The following is a 19,290-nucleotide window of genomic DNA, read 5'->3' as shown; positions in this document are numbered from 1 at the left end:
CACTCTAATGTAAATCCCAGAGGGGAAAATACTTGCAATGAGACACTTTCCCTCAGAAATCTTGAAAAAATCTTGACATCTTAATTCATTTCCTAGGCTTAAATATTCTAGGCTATTCTGGTGGCACTGTAATAGCCTAGGCAAACATTTTTATTTATTTCACTGTTGATACCAATATTTGTGCTACAAGCTGCTGTCTGCATTTACTGCTATTTATTTATTTCCTACAGATCAAATTATTGGCCCAGACAAAACATGGTTTCTGGTGAAGTGCTCCTTGTGTTCATGAGCAAATGGAAAAAGCTTCCATTTTAAGTGTAGGTTTTTGCCACATGACTGAATTAATTCATGTTATAAATATGATATGAAATCATTTGATATTCATGCCTGTATATGTAGAGTTGAGGCATAATCAAGGCAAATATTAGGTAAATCAAGCAAGCACCCTATTTACACAGGTAGGCAGTAAATATGTCAAAATACTGTGTCCCGTTCCAGCTCAGCCACTTAGCTTCTTTGAGACTCAATTTTATTTCCTCTAGTATTTGTACACTTAGTGCTTTACTGGGTTGACATAGAACACATGAAGCAATGTGAGTGAATCTTAGTAAATCTATGATGTATCAAATATGGCTAAAATTTTTTATTTTGTTTTTTTAATTTTTATTTATTTTTTATTAAAGCAGGATTACTCGGTAGCAAACACTTTCCTCTTGTTTTCTCTTCTCTATGTGGAAAAATAGGAAATAGAACAAGGAAAAATTTAAAAGCAAACATTATATCACTTATAGGATGTGTAGAATATATAGACTTGAGTAACTCTTTTGAGCATCTCACAAAACGTAATATCATGATGAAATATTTTTGGGTCTGGAACTGCCAAATGATGAACCCTCAGGGTACAGAGTTGGTCCCAAAGCTGGGACTTGTTAGGTAGTGACACTTCTTCCCTGGTCCTCACACTTGCTGGATTCTGGAATTAGCAATGATGGTTTTAACCTTAGTTCTGTCACATACTCTTTTTGCTTAATCTCCCTGAACCTCAAATCTCACCTGTCAAAAGCATATAGTATCTCTTTCACATGTCCGTTGTGAAGACTGAACGAGACAGTATATATGAAAAGGCTTTGTAAATTGCAGTGGCTTCTACAGAGAACAATTATTAGGACAACTCACTTAAACTATCTAGATACCCTTTCCAGAGGTCAGCTCCCTCTTAATGTGGAAAAATGGGTTGATGGAATATTACTAATAGGATGGATAGAATTTCGCTTAACTTTTTCTGATTTCTTTCTTCCATATTTCAGACCTGAGATTAATGTATAAATTATTGCTTGAAGATTAGGAATGGAAATTTTCCTAAAAATAAATATTACAAGAAATAATGAATTGCCACAGTATAATGTTCAACAAGTAAACACAGGAACTCGACGCAGGCCTGTAGCTAGACTCAGAGCTAGGGAGGCCCTGTCTCCCTTCTGAGGACATGAAATCCAAGACTTAACGTTTTTCATGAACAGCTACTAAAAGCAGGGGAAATATCTTCTCCCCACATACATACTATAATCCAGCATAGTCTTTATCTTAACGTTACTCCTGTTCCGGTTTAACCTATGTATACATGAGGAAAATAAGCTAAACATACTCTTCCTCATAGCCATTTCCTCTGTAATTTATTTATTTTTTCCAATTTAGAAATACCCATAAATGAAAGTCATTACTTTAGTCTGTCATAGAAACACTGTCCTTGAGTTATACATATTTTAATTCTATGCTCTAGGATGTTGTCAAAAATTGATTTTAAAAATTCCCAGCCATACGGAGAGAGAGCCTCTTGGCATATTTTGTAAAAATCATTGTTGAAGATTTTATTCATTTTATGTTTTTCGGTGATGCCTTGTAGAAAGATCTATGCTAAATAGTTCCTTATAATTTAGCATAGAGAAACTTTGTCTTTCATCTCTGAACTTATTTTTTGTTTCTTTTTTTATCAGACAATAAAGAACTAAGTTTCATTTAGCAGATACCTATGTTGGTTTGTTCACCTTTGTAAACCCCAGGACAGGGGCTTGTATATTGCAGTGACTCTGCAAATATTTGCTGAATGAATTGATTCAACCATAATTTCTTCTTTTGTATTGGTTACAAAGAAACTTAGGGCTAAATGCAGTAACTGTAATAGTCTGTGTTGCTGGTGTATTTATTTTCTTTAACAATTCTGATTTCATGTTTTCAATTTCTATTTAAACAATTTCAATTTAGACAATATGGAAGAAAAATATAAATGTATTTTAGTTATAAAACACTGCAAACTCTGAAAACTGGTATAGGATGTCATAAAATAAAAAACACTTTATTTTCTAGATAATTAAAACCAATATCAGCTGACTTCATTTTATAAAGTATCTAACATCTTATAAAATTAAGTACATTTTTACTGGAAAAAAAAATATAGCCTTTTTTTTGAAGCATGAACAAAGTTTTAGACAGAAAACACAATCAGAAAATATACATATATATACTGGATAAAGAAAACCAAATAGTTGAACTTCATTTTTTTTTTCCATTAGAAGACATGAGGGGTATATATATACACACACTCACATATACACACATATATATGAAAGAAAATGTTGCAAATTTCAAGAGGTGTAAAACATTTGCTATTTAAAAGCTTCCCAAAGGACAGTTTAATTTTAGCAATTTAAAACAATGAAAAGCCTGGAAAGTCCTAGCTTCGTGGGTTTGTAAAATCTGTGTTCCCTGAATCTTTCTGTGGGTGTACAGACAGACTTAAATCTAAGCCCAAGTCTTATAGTGATGAAGGGAGAATAACATTAAATGGGCTGTTTAGCTCATTTGACAGGTATCCTGTCACTGGGCTTTGAAATGAAGAGATCCAAAGCCCGTTATTCAAAACTCAGTAATACCTTGGGTCTCATTAAAGGACAGAGGGTAGAATAGAGACCCAAATCAGATGCAACCAGAAAGTAATACTGGCAGGGATGATTGAGCAAATTCTTTGGTTTCCTGGTGCTGACTACATTTATGTGCCTTTGAGGATCATGGAATTCAGTCTCTGAGCAAGTCTGCCACACTCTAGTATACTGTACATATTAGTCTTGTTGAAGGCATTGCTCCCTTCGTTTGCATTTTTTGCACGTTTTAGTAATTCACCTCCTGCTGATCCTTGCTGGGATCTCTTTTAACTGATATTAGAAATGAGATACAATTAATTTATTTTAAGATTTAGGCTTCTTTCCAGAAGATCTCCATTTTCTAATCAGAAACATGTGTTCCTGTATTAATGACTCTTAAAGTAGGCTCAAACAAAAAACTGGGAGAGATAAGTAAGGGTTTTTAATCTATAGTATTAATGACATATAAGGCAAAAATAAGAGTGTGTTAGATCCTTACTTCCCTCTGGTGGGAGAGTCCGTGAATGTGTGTCTAACACGGGAAGTGGCTGTGACATTAAATGAGCTGTGAGCACACAGGAAACTTTGAGGGATAGGAGTCACACAGTTCCTGTTTTCCCTCCTTGGACAGATTTTAGCATGTGAAATAGAAATTAAGAGGACAATGACACATAGACTCTCTGTTTGGTTCCTTTTAGTTTTTTCCAAAGTTCGTGTTCCCAAATTCAGGAAACTAAATACTATCGGAAGCTTGGAAATGTTGAGGAACATGACTATTACTTAAATGATTTCTAAAAAGGGTGTATATTGTATTCTAATGAAACCATTAATGAAGATAAATATATCTAAAATAAATGTCTTGAAAATCTTGAAGTATGCAGTCAGTGTTTAACCAGGAATTACAAGCTTCAATTGGCATTATCTTTGTTCCTGTCTTAAACTTGGATTTCAACAAACATGTATTTTTAAAATTTACTTTTATCTTAAAAGTTTTTCTTTAGAGTTTTCAGGATAAATCTGACATCAAACTAGAAGATCCTGGACTACACTGAGTGACAGAAGAATTTTAATTTGCATGTATTAAAAATGTATTTTTTTCTTCCGTACCCAATAAAGCAATAAGATAGGAAAAACATGCCAATTAAGAACAGTGACACTCAACATTAGAGATAATCTGTTTAAAACCAAATCCATATATAAATACTTTTTGGAATAAAAATTCAATGATCAAATCTCTTTGAAATGGGCAAAATGTTAACATGCAATATAAATGACTTTGAGAGACCAGTAGAATCTCTCATGATATTTATGGGAACAATTTTATAAATGCATATATATTTGTATAGTGACACAGATCAACTTGAAGAGTTCTTTGTTTCAGGAACAAAATTCTCAGGGAGAGGCTTGATTTTTCAATGAGTACAAAGACGGATGGTTCACTAAAGAAGATATGCATAAATTCTACATTTTTGAAGATTTTTCCAAATGAATTAGTTTGCAAAGTAGGAATAAAGGTATTTTAATTGCAGTTAGTAGCAGTGGCTTATAATATCATCAAAATATAATTCTTTATAAAAATATAAACAATTTAAATTTGTTTTCATTTAAAATTTAAAACATATACAAGTAGCCTCAGACTTTGATTTTTCATTATTATCTTTTATTATTTTTAATAGTATTTCTGTGGATCAGCATATCACAACGTACATTCTTGGAAACATTAATACTGCAAAACATGCTGCAAAAATGTGTTATCAAACAACTTTGTTAAAAGCTGTGTATTATAAGGAACTATTTATAATTTTATTAGATATGAATATAGTATTGTAATTTTGTTAAAAAATTATTGATCTTTTTAAAGATGCATGCTAATGATTTTTTTTAAGATGCATGCTATTTGTGAATGAAATGATGAAATTTCCAGGATTTGCTTCCACATATTATGAAAATAGAGGAAAAGGATAGGGGTGAGGACAGGGACGGGTTAGCCACGGGTTGGTGTTACTGGGCTTGAATGATGAGTACTTGTGGGTTCAGTATGCTATAGAGCTTACTTTTGTGTATTTTACCTTTATTTGAAATTCTCCACAACAAAAAGTAAAATAAATAAATAAAAGATGCATGTCTCTTAAATATTTTATAATGAACAAAAGAGCTGTGAGAAGTTCTGGGTAGAAAATCCATTTGTTTATATGAGCTCTTCCAAACTTATAGACCACTGAACTATTCTTTTCAAGGAACATCTGTAAATATCTCTCCTGGACACTTTGGGAATGGCTATATAATAGTAGAGCCAATGTTTTTCCATGTATAATTGTCCATGATAATTTGTCTTATAGCACATACAAATTCCATCTACATATTGAAAAAACATTAAGATAAAATGTGGGAAATGTTTAAAATATCTTTTATTTCCAAATTCTAAGAGATTTCAGATGTCTATAAGCATATTAACTATTTTTTTCAGTGTCATAGACACTTATCCTGTTGTTAAAGAAAACAAAATTTCAGAAAGAAAGAATAGATGGTAGTAAATATTTTAAAAGATAAGAAACTACTCTTTTTGATTGAATATTTGCCATAAATCTAGTTATGATTGCTTAATATCTAAATGAAAAGCTCTGCCTAAAAACTTCACATATCATTATCAACCTATATAATATTATTTATATATTTTATCCCAAATTTCTATAAAATTTAAGTATCTGTTAAAATTTCAGTTGCATACACATGAATTATTTCTTACTCTAGAAAAGTTAGATTAGCTAGAGACATTCTTCAAAGTGAAATAATTGCTAAATATGATTTATATTTTTATATAAGGTGCTTTATAATTTTGCATGTCTGAGAAACTACATTTTAGTTTCAAAATAAGCTAAAGAAATTTACTATTAAAAAAACTATATATACATTTTTAACTTTGCATCTAAATAAGACAACCTGCATTACTATTTGTAGCTGTTCTTTCTAGCTTTTTAGAGACTAGCAAATTTTTCATTGTTGACCTTTACGAAAATTTAAACAAGAACACTTGCATTTATTACAATATATTGCCAAAAATTGCATTGATTTCCACTGATGCTATTAATTTGATGAATGTTTTGTTATTTGTACCATTTGCACAGTCAAAACAAGCTAATTATGTCTTAGTGACATTTTTGACAATTGCTTTAACTCTGGCAAAAAATAGTATGTCTTCCTTGCTTGAACAAAAAAATTACTCTTGCCTAATGAAAGCTTGAACTAGGCAAGAGAAGACTAGCACATGTTAGAAGTCTTGCAAGATTCACTTTGGAATAAGTGGTAAACAACCATTTCCCAGGACTCTCTTTTAATAGAAGAGCTCACATTTTGTAGAAGAAAATATTATGTACCTGCATAATCTGTTCTTGCATAATGCCCATCTTCAGACTTAGTAGTTGTAGTTGTGTTATCTGTGTTAAAAAATTAACAATACACATTGATTAACTGTTTCCTAAATATCTAATATGAAACTTATATATTTCCTCCAACAATATCTTCATTGCAATTAAGGAATTTTTACAACTGGAGTTCTAAGCAACCTGTATACTAAGACAGATTTACAATGTCAATTTCTGTTTGAGAGCAAATAGTAAAATGAAGAGAGCTTTCTAAAGTTTGAGAAAAGAAGAAGATTCATAATTATAACTGAGAAAAATTGGGTAAAGGAGTAGCAAATCAAAAACTAAGAAAATGCTTGTTTCTGAACAAGAAAGAAAATAGAACATTCTAGTACCTTTTGCTTTTAAAAATGCATTTTAAATATTTGTACTGAATCAATACATAAAAATGAAGTGATTTGCTTTTAGTTTCAAGGATGTCTAATAAATTCTTAGATTTGTTTTAAAAATGTCTTTGACATTCTTTTTTCCCTTTGCAAGAAAATTGTCTGCTATCTTGTGAATACTAGCTTCTGTGTTTATGGCATTGTGACAATACAGTTCCATTGTATAGAGACAGATCTGGATGGTTGCTGAGAGCCCCTCAAAATCCTATAATTGACAAAAATGCTACAGTAGACTCTACGATCCATTGTAAATAAGAACTGCATTTTGGAAATAGAATAGTTGCCTAATAAGGAGTTTTCTTCACTTTTCATTTTTGCACAAAGACTAAAAACATTCTTTGAAATGAATTTTGGTATGAACATTACCTTGACATCGACCCAAAGACATGACTTCAATCTTCTCCTGTTTCTGACACGATGCTTCTTTGATTTGACATGCATTATCATAAGATTTCCCATCAGAAGCACAGAGGGGATTGAAGTTGGTTTGAGAACAGTCAATATTACACACACACCTAAAAAAACCAGAGAAATAAAAACATGTAATATCAATAGTGTTGTTACCGCATTATAAATAAAACACAAATGAAAGAATTGCTAAGTTGACAAAATGCAAGTTGGCAAAATTGAATTGTATCCTTCCAGGGAAGTTCCTTCACTTTTCTACCTGAGAAGAAAAGAAACACAGAACTAATAGAAAATAATTCAAACAACTGAGCAATGGATAAAAAGTGAAAAGGAAAAACTCAAAAATGATCATGAGTTAATCTCTGCCCTGGAACTTTAAAAACATGTACATAAATTTCCATGCTGATATCTGCAGAATAGGAATAGGCTGAGGTAGTCACGAAACTCTGCTTTAGAGTTTTCTTAAATTGAATCTTACTCTTTCTTCTTTTTTTGGGATATTTGACTGGTTAAAGCTTGTGGAAAACTGACTCAGAGGACAGTTCAGAGAAAGCAAACAAGTAAATTATTAGGCATGCAATCAGGAGTTATATTTCTTTGGCATAAATAAAGATGCACATAAAATGTACTAAATGGTAATCTTCAGTTGTCCTTAACATTTTGGAGGGGCCACAAAACCCTTCGGAAAAATGAAAGCTATAGATCTCTTCCCAGAAATATCCATATTCATATAAACAACGCTTCTGTATAAAATTTCAGGGTTGTCTTGGGCCCCTTTAGGCATATCCTATGAAACCCCTTCCCAGGTATACAGTGCTATTTTTCTACCCCTCATTTTCAATAATCAAATAATAAATACAAGTTGATTGCCACTCATGATGTTAATATTTTTCTATAATCTAAATAAAAATTTGGTGATTTAATGAGAATTAGGTTACCTAAAGAAGAATTAAACATTTTAAAGAAAATTTTACATGATTGTTCCTATGTCATTATACTTCTCTATTGTATTATTCTGAATATTGGGTATTGTGTGTTTTTTGGTGTGTGTGTACAACCATGTTACAGCTTTAGAATATAAACTCATATTTCAAATTTTTATTAATATTTATGTTGTTTTATAAATAGATTATATGTTTCTCAAAGTCATGAAGCATATATTTTTACTTCTGTGTATCTTACTGAGAGCTAGGCATACAATGGCAAACAGGTTACTACATGCTAGACTCTCAACATGTATTGCTTTATTTAATCCTCACAACAGCTGTTTCACAGACCAAAGATATCACATAAGGTTAGACACTGGTAAATTGTGGAATAAGGACCCACTCATAGATTTAGTAAGCTAAAACCCAACCCCTTCTCTCTAATATCACAGACTGTTATTATAGTCTCCTGGAGAACTTTTAAGTATACGGATTCATAAGCAGATTTCTGGGCTCCAGTAAATCTGGGGTAGCTTCTAACATTCTATATTCTTAAGTAGTCATCCTGGCACCAGACTCAATTCCTGGGAATCACTGCTTGATCAGTCTGTTGATTGAGGGAGAGAGGGTTTGTCTACACACCAGTGCATCTCAGAGTGTAGCCCTTAGACCATCTGTGTCAGAATTACCTAGGTTGCTGTTTAAAAATGCTGGCAGAAAATGTGCTAATGAACTTTTTTTTTTTTTTTTGTAAGAGAATTTCTGTAGGAATGCCTGGTTATTTTTACATTTACCTATTTAGGAACAAATAGCTAGAACAGATGGCAACCATCTCTAAACACTTAACTCATTGAGGAGTGGTGTTCCTACCTCAGCTTTGATGTTGCCATGTGATCACAAGCTACTGGAACATGACATTGCTACCTCAACTGATTCTTGGCATCTGAAAACCTGAGATCAGGAGCTGCCTATGTGTTCAAAGGGCTTCTGGTTCTTACAGAGTGGATGGGGATAAGTGACTTTGTAGGCCAAGCCTTAATCATTATATTAAATAAAAAGGGAGTGGGGAGGTTGACATTTGCATTTTTAAAAAGGTAGCTTCTTTTGCCTTCAAACCAGTTTAGATTCTGACTGTTTGCTGTTGTGTTAGACTCTAGGAATTATCTCCTTCAAGGTCTTCTATAAAGTTGTTTGTTAGCAAGAGAAAAACAGAGAGAAAGGTATGTTCTGTCATTTGTCTACCTAAATGGTAAATTACAGAAGATATCAGGGCTTTGAAGGTATCTCCAAATCAACTCCCAAGAAATTTAGAAATATATATATATATACATATGTATATATATATAGAGTACATTTCTAAACATATATATATATACACATATATATATATATACAGACAAAAACTAATTGGCAGTTCAGAAACCCATTTGATAGCATGACAAAAGGGCGCAAAAGGAATAGATATGGTGATACGGTTTGGCTGTGTCCTCACCCAAATTTCGTCTTGAATTGTAGTTCCCATAATTCCTATGTGTTGTGGTAGCGACCTGGTAGGAGACAATTGAATCATGGGGGCAGGTATTTCCCTTGCTGTTCTCATGATAGTGAATAAGTCTCAAGAGATCTGATGGTTTCATAAAGGGAAATTTCCCTACACAAGCTCTCTTCTCTTGTCTGCTGCCATGCCTTTCACTTTCTGCCATGATTGTGGCTCCCTACTCTATATACTTGCATATATTAAATAAATGCAAGAGTACATTTTAAAAATACTTCATATGGCTCTCAGCAATCATTGGAAATTGGAAATCTATGGAGAATATTTTTCTTTTTGTGAATAAGTGGAAGAAAATTCAAAGATTTTCTAAAATGGCTTGAAAACAATAAGTTGGCCAGGCATGGTGGCTCATGCCTGTAATCCCAGCACCCTGGGAGGCCAAGGTGGGCAGATCACCTGAGGTCAGGAGTTCGAGACCAGCCTGGGCCAATATGGTGAAACACCGACTTTACTAAAAATACAAAAATTAGCCAGATGTGCTGGTGGGCACCTGTAATTCCAGCTACTTAGAGGCTGAGGCAGGAGAATCACTTGAATGGGAGAGGTGGAGGTTGCAATGAGCTGAGATCCCGCCATTACACTCCAGCCTGGGCAACAGAATGGGACTCTGTTTCAAAAACAAAACAAAACAAAACAAAACACAAAAACGATGAAGCTTGGGGAAAAGGAAATGTTGTGACTGAATTAACAAGGACCTACCATTTCTATGTTTCCAAAAGACCAGTAAACTCTGATTACATAATCATTATTTACTATATTCCATCTATCTATGTCTATTAAGCTTACTCAATTAGAAAAACATGCAGGATTCCAGGACCACAGTCTGAAACTCCAACTCCATCCTGATCTCTATTTGCGGTGATTGAATTATCTTTGCATTCCCCAATGGGCCCAAAACCTTGCACACATGAAACTTTCAATAACTACATATTGAATAGATAGCTAAACGAAATGAATGAACACACTAACAATTTTACATTCTTAAAGAAAGGTTGCTATTCTAAAAGTTACTATTACTATGCCCATCTTACAGATAAGAAAATTGAGACTTGGAGAAATCTCACAGCTTGCAAATGGAAGAACCTAAATTAAAATCTAGGCAGTCTGATGCCAGAGCCTGCCCTGTTCTACATACTGAAAGTACAAGGAAAGACAGACACAAACTCCGATCACAGACCCAAATTCCTATCATTCACTGATTAAAGGAATCCTTTGAGTAAGTAGGATTTGAAAAACAAGGCTATGTCTGCTGTTGGAATAGCTATCATGATTTTATGAATTTAAATCATATTGACTCTTGGTCCTTGTCTTCTCAAACAAGCAATCCAGACTTTTTGTGTATCACTGGGATATATCAGTGAATGTTAAGTTTTAAGACATTGCAAACTAAAACCTGGTTTTAGAATTAGTAACTAATTTTATGGGCGTTAGATTAACCTGACTATCTAAAGCATCAGTTGCTCAAAATATTTTATCCTTAAATAAAATGCTATATAAAGATCCACATGAAAACGAATATTTACACACAAATACACACACACACACAAATGTATAGCTCAATGGACTCTACTGAAATTACAAAATTAGAGGGTTTTAGCATTAATTTTTTCCCAAGTGTCTGCTTCAAAACTTTCAAAGAGGCATTTTGGGAAGTTTACATTCATGGGGTAGAGGGGGTTTTGTGTGTTTATATGAGTGAAAAAATGGGTGTGTGTGGGGTGTGGAGGGTGGAGGGTTCACACTCACCTCCATGGTGCATTTACTGCATTGGTAATGTGCCTGTTTACTTGTTTATACCTCTACCTTTCTGAAACCTTCTCAAGGGCAAGGTGTTTTACTTACCTTTGACATCCTGGTACCTAGTACAGTGCATTAGAAACATCTTCAATAGATGGTTGTTGAATAAATTACTGAGAGAATGCGGATGGTGTTGAAGGAGTTGAAAATATTCATTGTGTTGTATATTAACTGTGTGTTATATATTAACACCTAGGAGAGATAACTTTGTACTACTTGGCAGATGTGGGGTCTCCAAAGGAGAGGTGGTTCTTGAAGAACTAAGGCTCACTGTTCTCCTTTTGTTTGTGTTTCCACAGACAAAGGAAACAGGGAACAAGCAGTTAGTAATCTTGATGGCATCAAAGTCCAACTGGGACAAGAAAATGTTTTCACCAGGCAGGCTACTACTTCTCATTTGTGGTATTTGGGTACAGTTTCAGGCACCAATATAATTTGAACATGATAGCAACTTGTCAGTTTATTGCTACATTAAACCACTGAAAAACATAAGGCTCTGATAAAAAGGTGACAAAAGAGCCAGGTGCAGCGGTGTATGTCTGTAGTCCCAGCCACTCAGGTGGCTGAGGGAGAAGGATCACTTGAGGTTAGGAGTTTGAGAGCAGCCTGGGCAAAATAGTGAGTCCCTGTCTCTAAATAAATAAATAATTAAAAATACGTTTTAAAGATTAAAAAAGAAAAAAGAAAAAAGGTAGCAATTATCATATAATGTAATGGTGAAACTGCAGGTCACTTTAGCAGCATATGTAAATTAATCAAGGGTTTTTCTTTCTACAGAAATGAAAAGCACACATTTTTGAAAACAGAAACTATCCCTTCACTGCTTTTGGCAAATAATTGCATTATTATTCATTCCGAGACGAGTAACTAGTTAATTATAGCATGTCACAAGTATTTTATGTGAGCCAAGGATTTGTAAAGCTGAGGACTGCATGAATGCCTTTAAGGTTTTTTGTGTTTTCTTTTCTCTTCTTCTTTTTTTCAACCTATCTCAGTCTTTTGACATTTTGACACTGCGATTACATAGATCTCTTTTCTTTTAGGCTACAAAGAAAAAGAATCAGCCTTACACGAAAATAATAATTTCAGGGGTCTGTATGTAGTAATACTACCCTCTGAAAATCCTTCAAAGAAAATTAACATTGACTGAAAACCTTAGCTCTCTGAATTATAAGATAGAAGAGAAATACGAAATAATTTTTAAAGACCACTTGATGGAGTAAGGAACCTAAACTACAGCAGTGAAAGGTAGCATTTAAGACCACTCATATACATTTATAACTATCTCATCAATATTTTCAGGGGGTTTGACATTAATTTAATTTCCTGCCTCACTTGAAATTGCTCTTCCAAGGATGATCTGCAATGAGTTAAATAAGCTTCTCTGTGTATTTAGAAGTGCCTTGTCATCTGCCAGAGCGTGAGAATGCAGAACCTGGTAGCTAGCAAATTACTTATTCATGTGTCTGGTTTGTGGCTGCCCTCTAATTTCACTAGATTTTGTTTCATCTATTAAACATGGCTGTCACTTATTCCTCTCGCAAGGTCCTTGACTCGTGTCCATTCCGTATTTTGACCACACAATATTCCTAGTTAGTTTCAAAGCACCCAACTGCGCTGCAGTGAGGCTGGCTTTCTGGGTTGTTTTGGACCTTGACTGTGGTTTTTTTGTTTCTCTTGAGGGTGTCTTTCTCTGGGGCCATTATGCAGACCCTCTCTGGCCTGGCCAGTAAATGAGGTCAGAGCTGCTGTCTGTGCTCCCTGTCAGATCCGTAATGGATGAACTGCATTATATTAATAACAGTAAAAACAGTGTGTACCTTTCATTCAAGATGCTTATGATACTTTAAGCCCATTTACTCATTAACTCTTACATCACTCCTTTTGCGGGAACTTGATTATAAGTATTTTATCTTAAGGAAACTGCAGTGCAGGAATGACTGAGTTGTGAGAGAAAAAAATGAGGTAAAAGATGTGAAAATGCAGTGAAAAATTAAACCCTCTATTCAAAGGGTAGAAAAGCATTGACTGGCAAGGCTAGTAAGTCTCTCATGTCATTACTCAGGTCTCAGGTGACTTTTTTTTTGTTTCTTTTTAAAACTTAGAGTGGGTAATCCTTTTAGTTTTGAAATCTAGGAGGAATGAATAATGCCATTCTCCAGAAGCATTACCCAGGACTGCACTCAGGTTTTCCAGGGTGGCTAGGCTTATCTTGCACGTGGAAAAAGCTTAGTTGCCATTAGTATCCATCTCTTTATAAGGATGCAAAACATAGAAGTTGGCCCATTACATGGGGAACGTCTTGGGAATACTGGGCCTTACTGATCAGAAATAGATTAGGACAACAAATAGCCAATCAAAGGAAAACTGAGCTGCGAAACTCTTGCCCTGGGTGGTCCCAGAACTTTCAAAAAACAGAATCACATTTTGAAGAGAGGGAACTATTGCTGGGAAAGAGACTGATGGCCACATATTGAAATAATGTCTAATTATAATAAAAGCAGATGGAGAATGTGACTACAGGTTGGAACTTGGTATTAGATAGACTTGTATTTAATGAGGCTTATTTACTAGCTGGATGGCACTGGGCTACTTCACTTTCCTAAGCTTTAGAATCCTCACCTGTGAAAATGGAGATAATGACTCAAGACTGTAGTCACTAAATGCATATCACTTCCTTAACAAAGTTTCTGAGAAGCTGTAATCAAATAAATACTGTCCAGCATTAACTTCTGGCTTTCAAGTGCTGGATTTCAAATTCTAGATGCAGATCAAAATCTTCTGTGGAATACTTAAAAAACCCAGATGGTTGGGTTGCAACTCAGAGATTCTCATTTAGGAGGTCTGCTGTGAGGTCTAGGTTGTCGTTGGTGCCAAAAATGCTACAGGTGATTCTGATGTGCAGACAGGGTGAGTTGGAATTACATTAGATAATCTTTCTCACCTTCTAAGGCTAAGAGATTTTCCAGATTTACTCTATATAAGATTCATCGTGACAAATTTTGTTGCAGTAATATCCGGAGGGGCATTCAGAAATCAGTATCTTAAAGCAAGTTAGCTTTTTCTGTGGGAGAAGGTTTGCATCCCCTATTGAGAAATCGCAGCTACTCTGACTCCAGCCATATCTTTTTTTCCTTTTCTATTCATTCCATTATAAGAAATTTAATATCCTTGTTTAATGTACACTATTCAGTGACATGCTTTAAAAGGCTTTACTCATATGGCACATACTCCATGCAATATGTGGTTGGTGTCAGATGAGAGGGACAAGTGATTAAACACAGTGATCCAAAAACAGCAGTGGCAAAGCTGTCAGCAGAATTAATTTGCCAAGTAAAACCAAGACCAAGTGGCAAAAAGGAGTGAAATTATCATGAGGTTCCCCTGTGTCTCGCACCTTGCTCCAACTTCCTTATGACTCTTTCGTTTAATGCTCATAAGATAGGGAGGAGGAGGTGGAAAGTGAACTGTCTGGAAAGAAGAGTAGGATTTAGATGAAGAAGAGTGGTGGAGAGAATGCCTGGGGAAATGTATGGAGGAAGACAGTGCACAGTGTGCTGGGAGGATCACAGATAGATCAGTCTGATTAGAATGAACTCTTCTCATCCAATGTGACTGAACACAACGCTCTAGACAGATTGCAAAGGGCCTCAATTCCAGTCCAAGGAGTGACCTTTATCTTCTGGGCAATGGGGAGTCCTGAAAGCTTTTTGAGCACAGTGTGATGAGAAGGTCAACATGATGAAAGCGGTGCTTTAGAAAGATGACGCTAGCAGTAGAGTGCAGGCAGAGGGACTAGTTCCCAGGCTATTGCTGTTAGGTATAGGGACAAGGAAGGAAAGCCCCAGAGGGAGGCATTCACTATATGGAAGAAAAGGAAAAGTCATTAGGACTTGGTGGCTCGCTACTTAAGGCATATTATAGTGAAGCACCAAGGCAAAAATCTAACCACCATGTCCTTCCTGCTCTAGCCTTTCCTGCTTTTTTCCTGATCTGTACTACATTCCAAACCAGAAACTTATTACAGGAGCTGCCAAGCTAAGGGAGGGAGGCAGCTGTGTGTGTGACTCAGGAAAGCTTTCTTTCCTCATAGGGAGAGTTTTCTGCCTTCACTATTAGGACAGAGGCAAACAGGCTTCTACCACAACAGTGATAGCACGCAAGCACCCTTAACTACAACTGAAGGAGAATAATGCCTTCTATTAATGTATACTCTGCCTGGTTCCAGGGTTGATTTAAAATGACTGAAACAAAACCATAGGGGCGGCAGAGACTTATTAATGCCCACTGCGTTAGTGAGCAAAGAAGGCTCCTTCCAAGGCAGAAGTTGCTCCCACGTCCCTCTTCAGTACATATGATAGATGGAAGCAGGATTTAACTCTCCATCCATTGTCACGGATCACGATTGCCTTTTCCTCAGGATTACTTTTTCTTTTTAGAAGTAGCTGCATTTACATCTTAAAATAATCAAAGCAAACAATTCTTCTTACTCATGTACATTTTTAAAAGTATCTTGAAGCAAAATTCCTCATGAGCATCATGTGTATGTGCTTGCTCATTAAGCTGGAAAACATATTCAATAAACAAGGGTAACTTTGTGATCACGGAGAAGTGCGGTCGCTCCGACTGGATGGGTCTTTATACACACCAGAGTCAGGAAGCATGAAGACCCCAGAATAAAAAGTTGGGAGGAAAAACAATACAATAAAGTTACTAAAAAATCACTTTTGAATAATGTGGTAGACTAGATTCCCACTCGCTCCATTCTGTCATTATCACATTGAACGTTTGAGCACATTCCCAAGCATCGGGATTCCCACACCCACTTTAGTGATTGGGGTGGCTTCATGTTTGTGTTTTACCAACTGGCCCTCTGCTATGCTTTCACTTGATAAAAGGCTTTTAGGAGTAAATGTGTATGAACATCATTACAGTTTAGATTTCCCGCGAAACTGCAATTCCACATCATGCCCTTGGATTTTATCCATGAAAGATGAGAAACAACAGATGAATTACAGTTTTGCACTTTGGTAAAGCTGCTAGTTTGAAAATAATTGGCCACTATATTGTTCAGGTGGCTTTTATTTGTTTGGCTTATGTTTGTTTATCTTATTATAAGAACACTCATGATAATTATTTTCAGAGAACACAAGGTAGTCCTACCTGGTGATACAGCACATTTCCTTTTATTGGATAATTGAGTCAGTTATAAGATCTTTTGTATTTTCCTTTGTTCCTTGGCTCTCAGGGAGCTCAGAGATAAGCAGTGAGTGTGTGTGATTGTGTGTGTGTGTGTATATAAAATGAAGGACAGGTGGTGTACGAAAACAACAAATCCTCAATTTAACAAGTTTAATAGATTTTTTTCATCTTATGATATAAAGGTAGGAAAATAAGGTGACATTTGTGCACTTGCAACAAATCATCATGGAATTATTTCTCAGTGTTTTTGTAACATGTTATTTCTCAGTTGATGTTCGCTAAAGATTATACTGCTATAATTGAGTATAAAAATAAAGTACTAATTAAATCATATTGATATTAACTAACTCTTCATAATTAGAACTTATACCAAATGTTTACCCTTCATGATTATATCAATCTTTTACTTATTAATTTTGGGGTCAATTTACTTTAAAAATAATATTTAATACATATTATACCACACTATAATAAATATCATATTTGAATAAAGATAAATATAATAGAAACATTTATAGGAGCACTGTACCTGAAACTTGGAAAGAGAAGATGGAAAATATGATTAAGGTAGGAGAATGCCTTAACTTTATCTGTAATGTTATGGTTCTTAAGATCAAAAGTAAATATGCTAAATGTTTGCATCTGTTCAAATTAGGTGGTAGAGCACAAGTATTATATTACTTTTAATAGTTTCAAAACACTGTACCTTATCATTTAAAATAAAAATATTAGGTTTGACATTTTGCTTAAAATGATTAAATTATCAATCTTGGTAAATAGATTTTGCATGATTTTGATCAGGAAAGTTTATTTCTAAGTTGTTTAAACAAACTGAAAAAGAAATATGTGCATGGAGACATTCCACTGGACCAAGATAATGTTTCTTTGAAAATAACTATTTAAGATGGAGTTTATGTCTGTCTAAAAGCGACTTTCAAGCAGAGTTTATTATATGAAGGGAATCATCTCTCTCTTTCTCCTCATCTTATGTGTTTGCCCACTAAAATATTAAACTCAAAAACACATGGTGGCATTTTAGTTTACAGCCTCAAACCAGCCATTCCTCATTGACTTTCTGCAGTATTGCTGGTGAGTTTTGATTGCTCTGAGAGAGGACTGTGTGGTCAGAAATAGTTGTGAGCTATTCTGAAACTCTCAGGATGAAGGACTTTAAGTAGAAATGTTTGAATATTTTGCCTTGAAATAAAAATGCTTCTCAGTGTCTCAAAAATACTAAGCTTTATAAAGTAAGAAAGGACAGGATCTGTGATTACCTTCCTAGAGTGAACCCTAGGTAAGGTCCTCTGGTCAAAGGTATTTGGAGGTCTGCAGCTATTACTGCCACTTTTTTTTTCCCCACCGAGGCATATACATTTTAGTTTACCACAGATCTCATTTAATTCAATTGAATCGCATAAGTGTAGCTGAGCACCTACTTGGTACCAGGTACTAGGCTGAACATCAGAGACAAAGATGATGCTTACGATTACAGTTGGCAACAGAGATCAAAACAGAAGGAGAAAAACAAATATTCATCAAACAGAGTCATCAGAGCTTGCCTTTGTTAGCATGAAAATGTATTTTGCTATCACCGAGCAGTAATAACTACTTACACCTGGTGGGTACAAAAAGCTTTCACAGAGGATGTGATGCTTAAGCTGGAACTTGGAAAAGGAGTAGAATTTCAGCAGGTGGTCTCCCTGCTGACTTGTAACAAGAGGACATGTAAATCCTTTCTCCACTGAGGATTTCCCCCTAACGGTGTCATTCTCATGCTCATCCCAGATGAGTCAAGTAACACAGAATTGTATTTTAACTTAAATGTATCATTGACTCAAAAGCATTTTTTAGGTACTGATAATGGGCTGAATTCCTCATTGCAAGATTCATGGGTCTATGTGTTTTTCACTAAACCATGTGAAGAAAACAGGTTGGAGATTAAGTGACTATAGCTACAGATAAAGTTGGAACAAAGAACCTACGAGCATCCACCCCAGGAAGGAAGCATTCCCCAATGATAAAGAGCATAGTTGGAGCCCTGGACACTTAGGAATCACTGAATAATTTACTGATTGGAAGGACATTAAAGAAATGCTGAAAAATCAAACAAGAGTCCTCATTAATCCATTCATTCACTCAACCATTCCATGTGGAGTGGCTACTCTGTGCCAAACACTGTGCTAAGGGTCAGGGAAGGCAGAGGAACTTGCTAAATTCATGTAGCAAAGGATCCAGCAGAGAAGAATCAGCAAAGACTGCAAGGGTGGTAGGAAGACAAGAATGAGCTGGACAAACAATTGATATTATTCTTAAGCCTGGGTGTACAAAATGGTTTTGCTCTTGGCTTCATCTTAGAAGACTTTTTAAGCTGCATAATCAAATGTAGACTTTTCTTTCAATAATAGTAAGTGGACACTACAGGAATGTAATATGTTTTTTAAATGGGTGTTTTGAATTCCTTCTAAGAGGAAATATCATTTTTATGAAACTAATAAGCTATTGACAAACATTAGAGTTATCAGTTATTACCTGAAATTTGGCAATATTTTTATTATTGTAATTTGTTTGGTGATTGTATATATTATATATAGTGTGTGAGAGAGATCTGATTCATCCTTACCCAGTCTAGTCATCCATTTTATACATTGTCAGTCTTCTATTTTAAGCAAGCTCAGT

The 19,290-nt window shown here is 34.9% G+C and overlaps 1 protein-coding gene across 2 annotated transcripts in view; it reads right to left on the bottom strand.

Annotated features, from left to right (window-relative positions):
- The window catches only part of TMEFF2 (transmembrane protein with EGF-like and two follistatin-like domains 2), a 246,724-nt gene that overhangs the window by 43,732 nt on the left and 183,702 nt on the right, over nucleotides 1-19,290 (bottom strand). For both annotated transcript variants that reach the window (XM_011936418.1, XM_011936417.1), the window contains exons 6-7: nucleotides 7,093-7,241; nucleotides 6,293-6,352 (exon numbers count right to left, since the gene is read on the bottom strand). In XM_011936418.1, the coding sequence (XP_011791808.1) occupies nucleotides 6,293-6,352; nucleotides 7,093-7,241 (209 nt within the window). The remainder of the gene's footprint in view (nucleotides 1-6,292; nucleotides 6,353-7,092; nucleotides 7,242-19,290) is intronic.

This window comes from Colobus angolensis, unplaced genomic scaffold (assembly GCF_000951035.1).
Source record: "Colobus angolensis palliatus isolate OR3802 unplaced genomic scaffold, Cang.pa_1.0 Scaffold153, whole genome shotgun sequence".
NCBI classification, from domain to species: domain Eukaryota; kingdom Metazoa; phylum Chordata; class Mammalia; order Primates; family Cercopithecidae; genus Colobus; species Colobus angolensis.
This window is presented reverse-complemented; position numbering and strand designations above follow the sequence as displayed.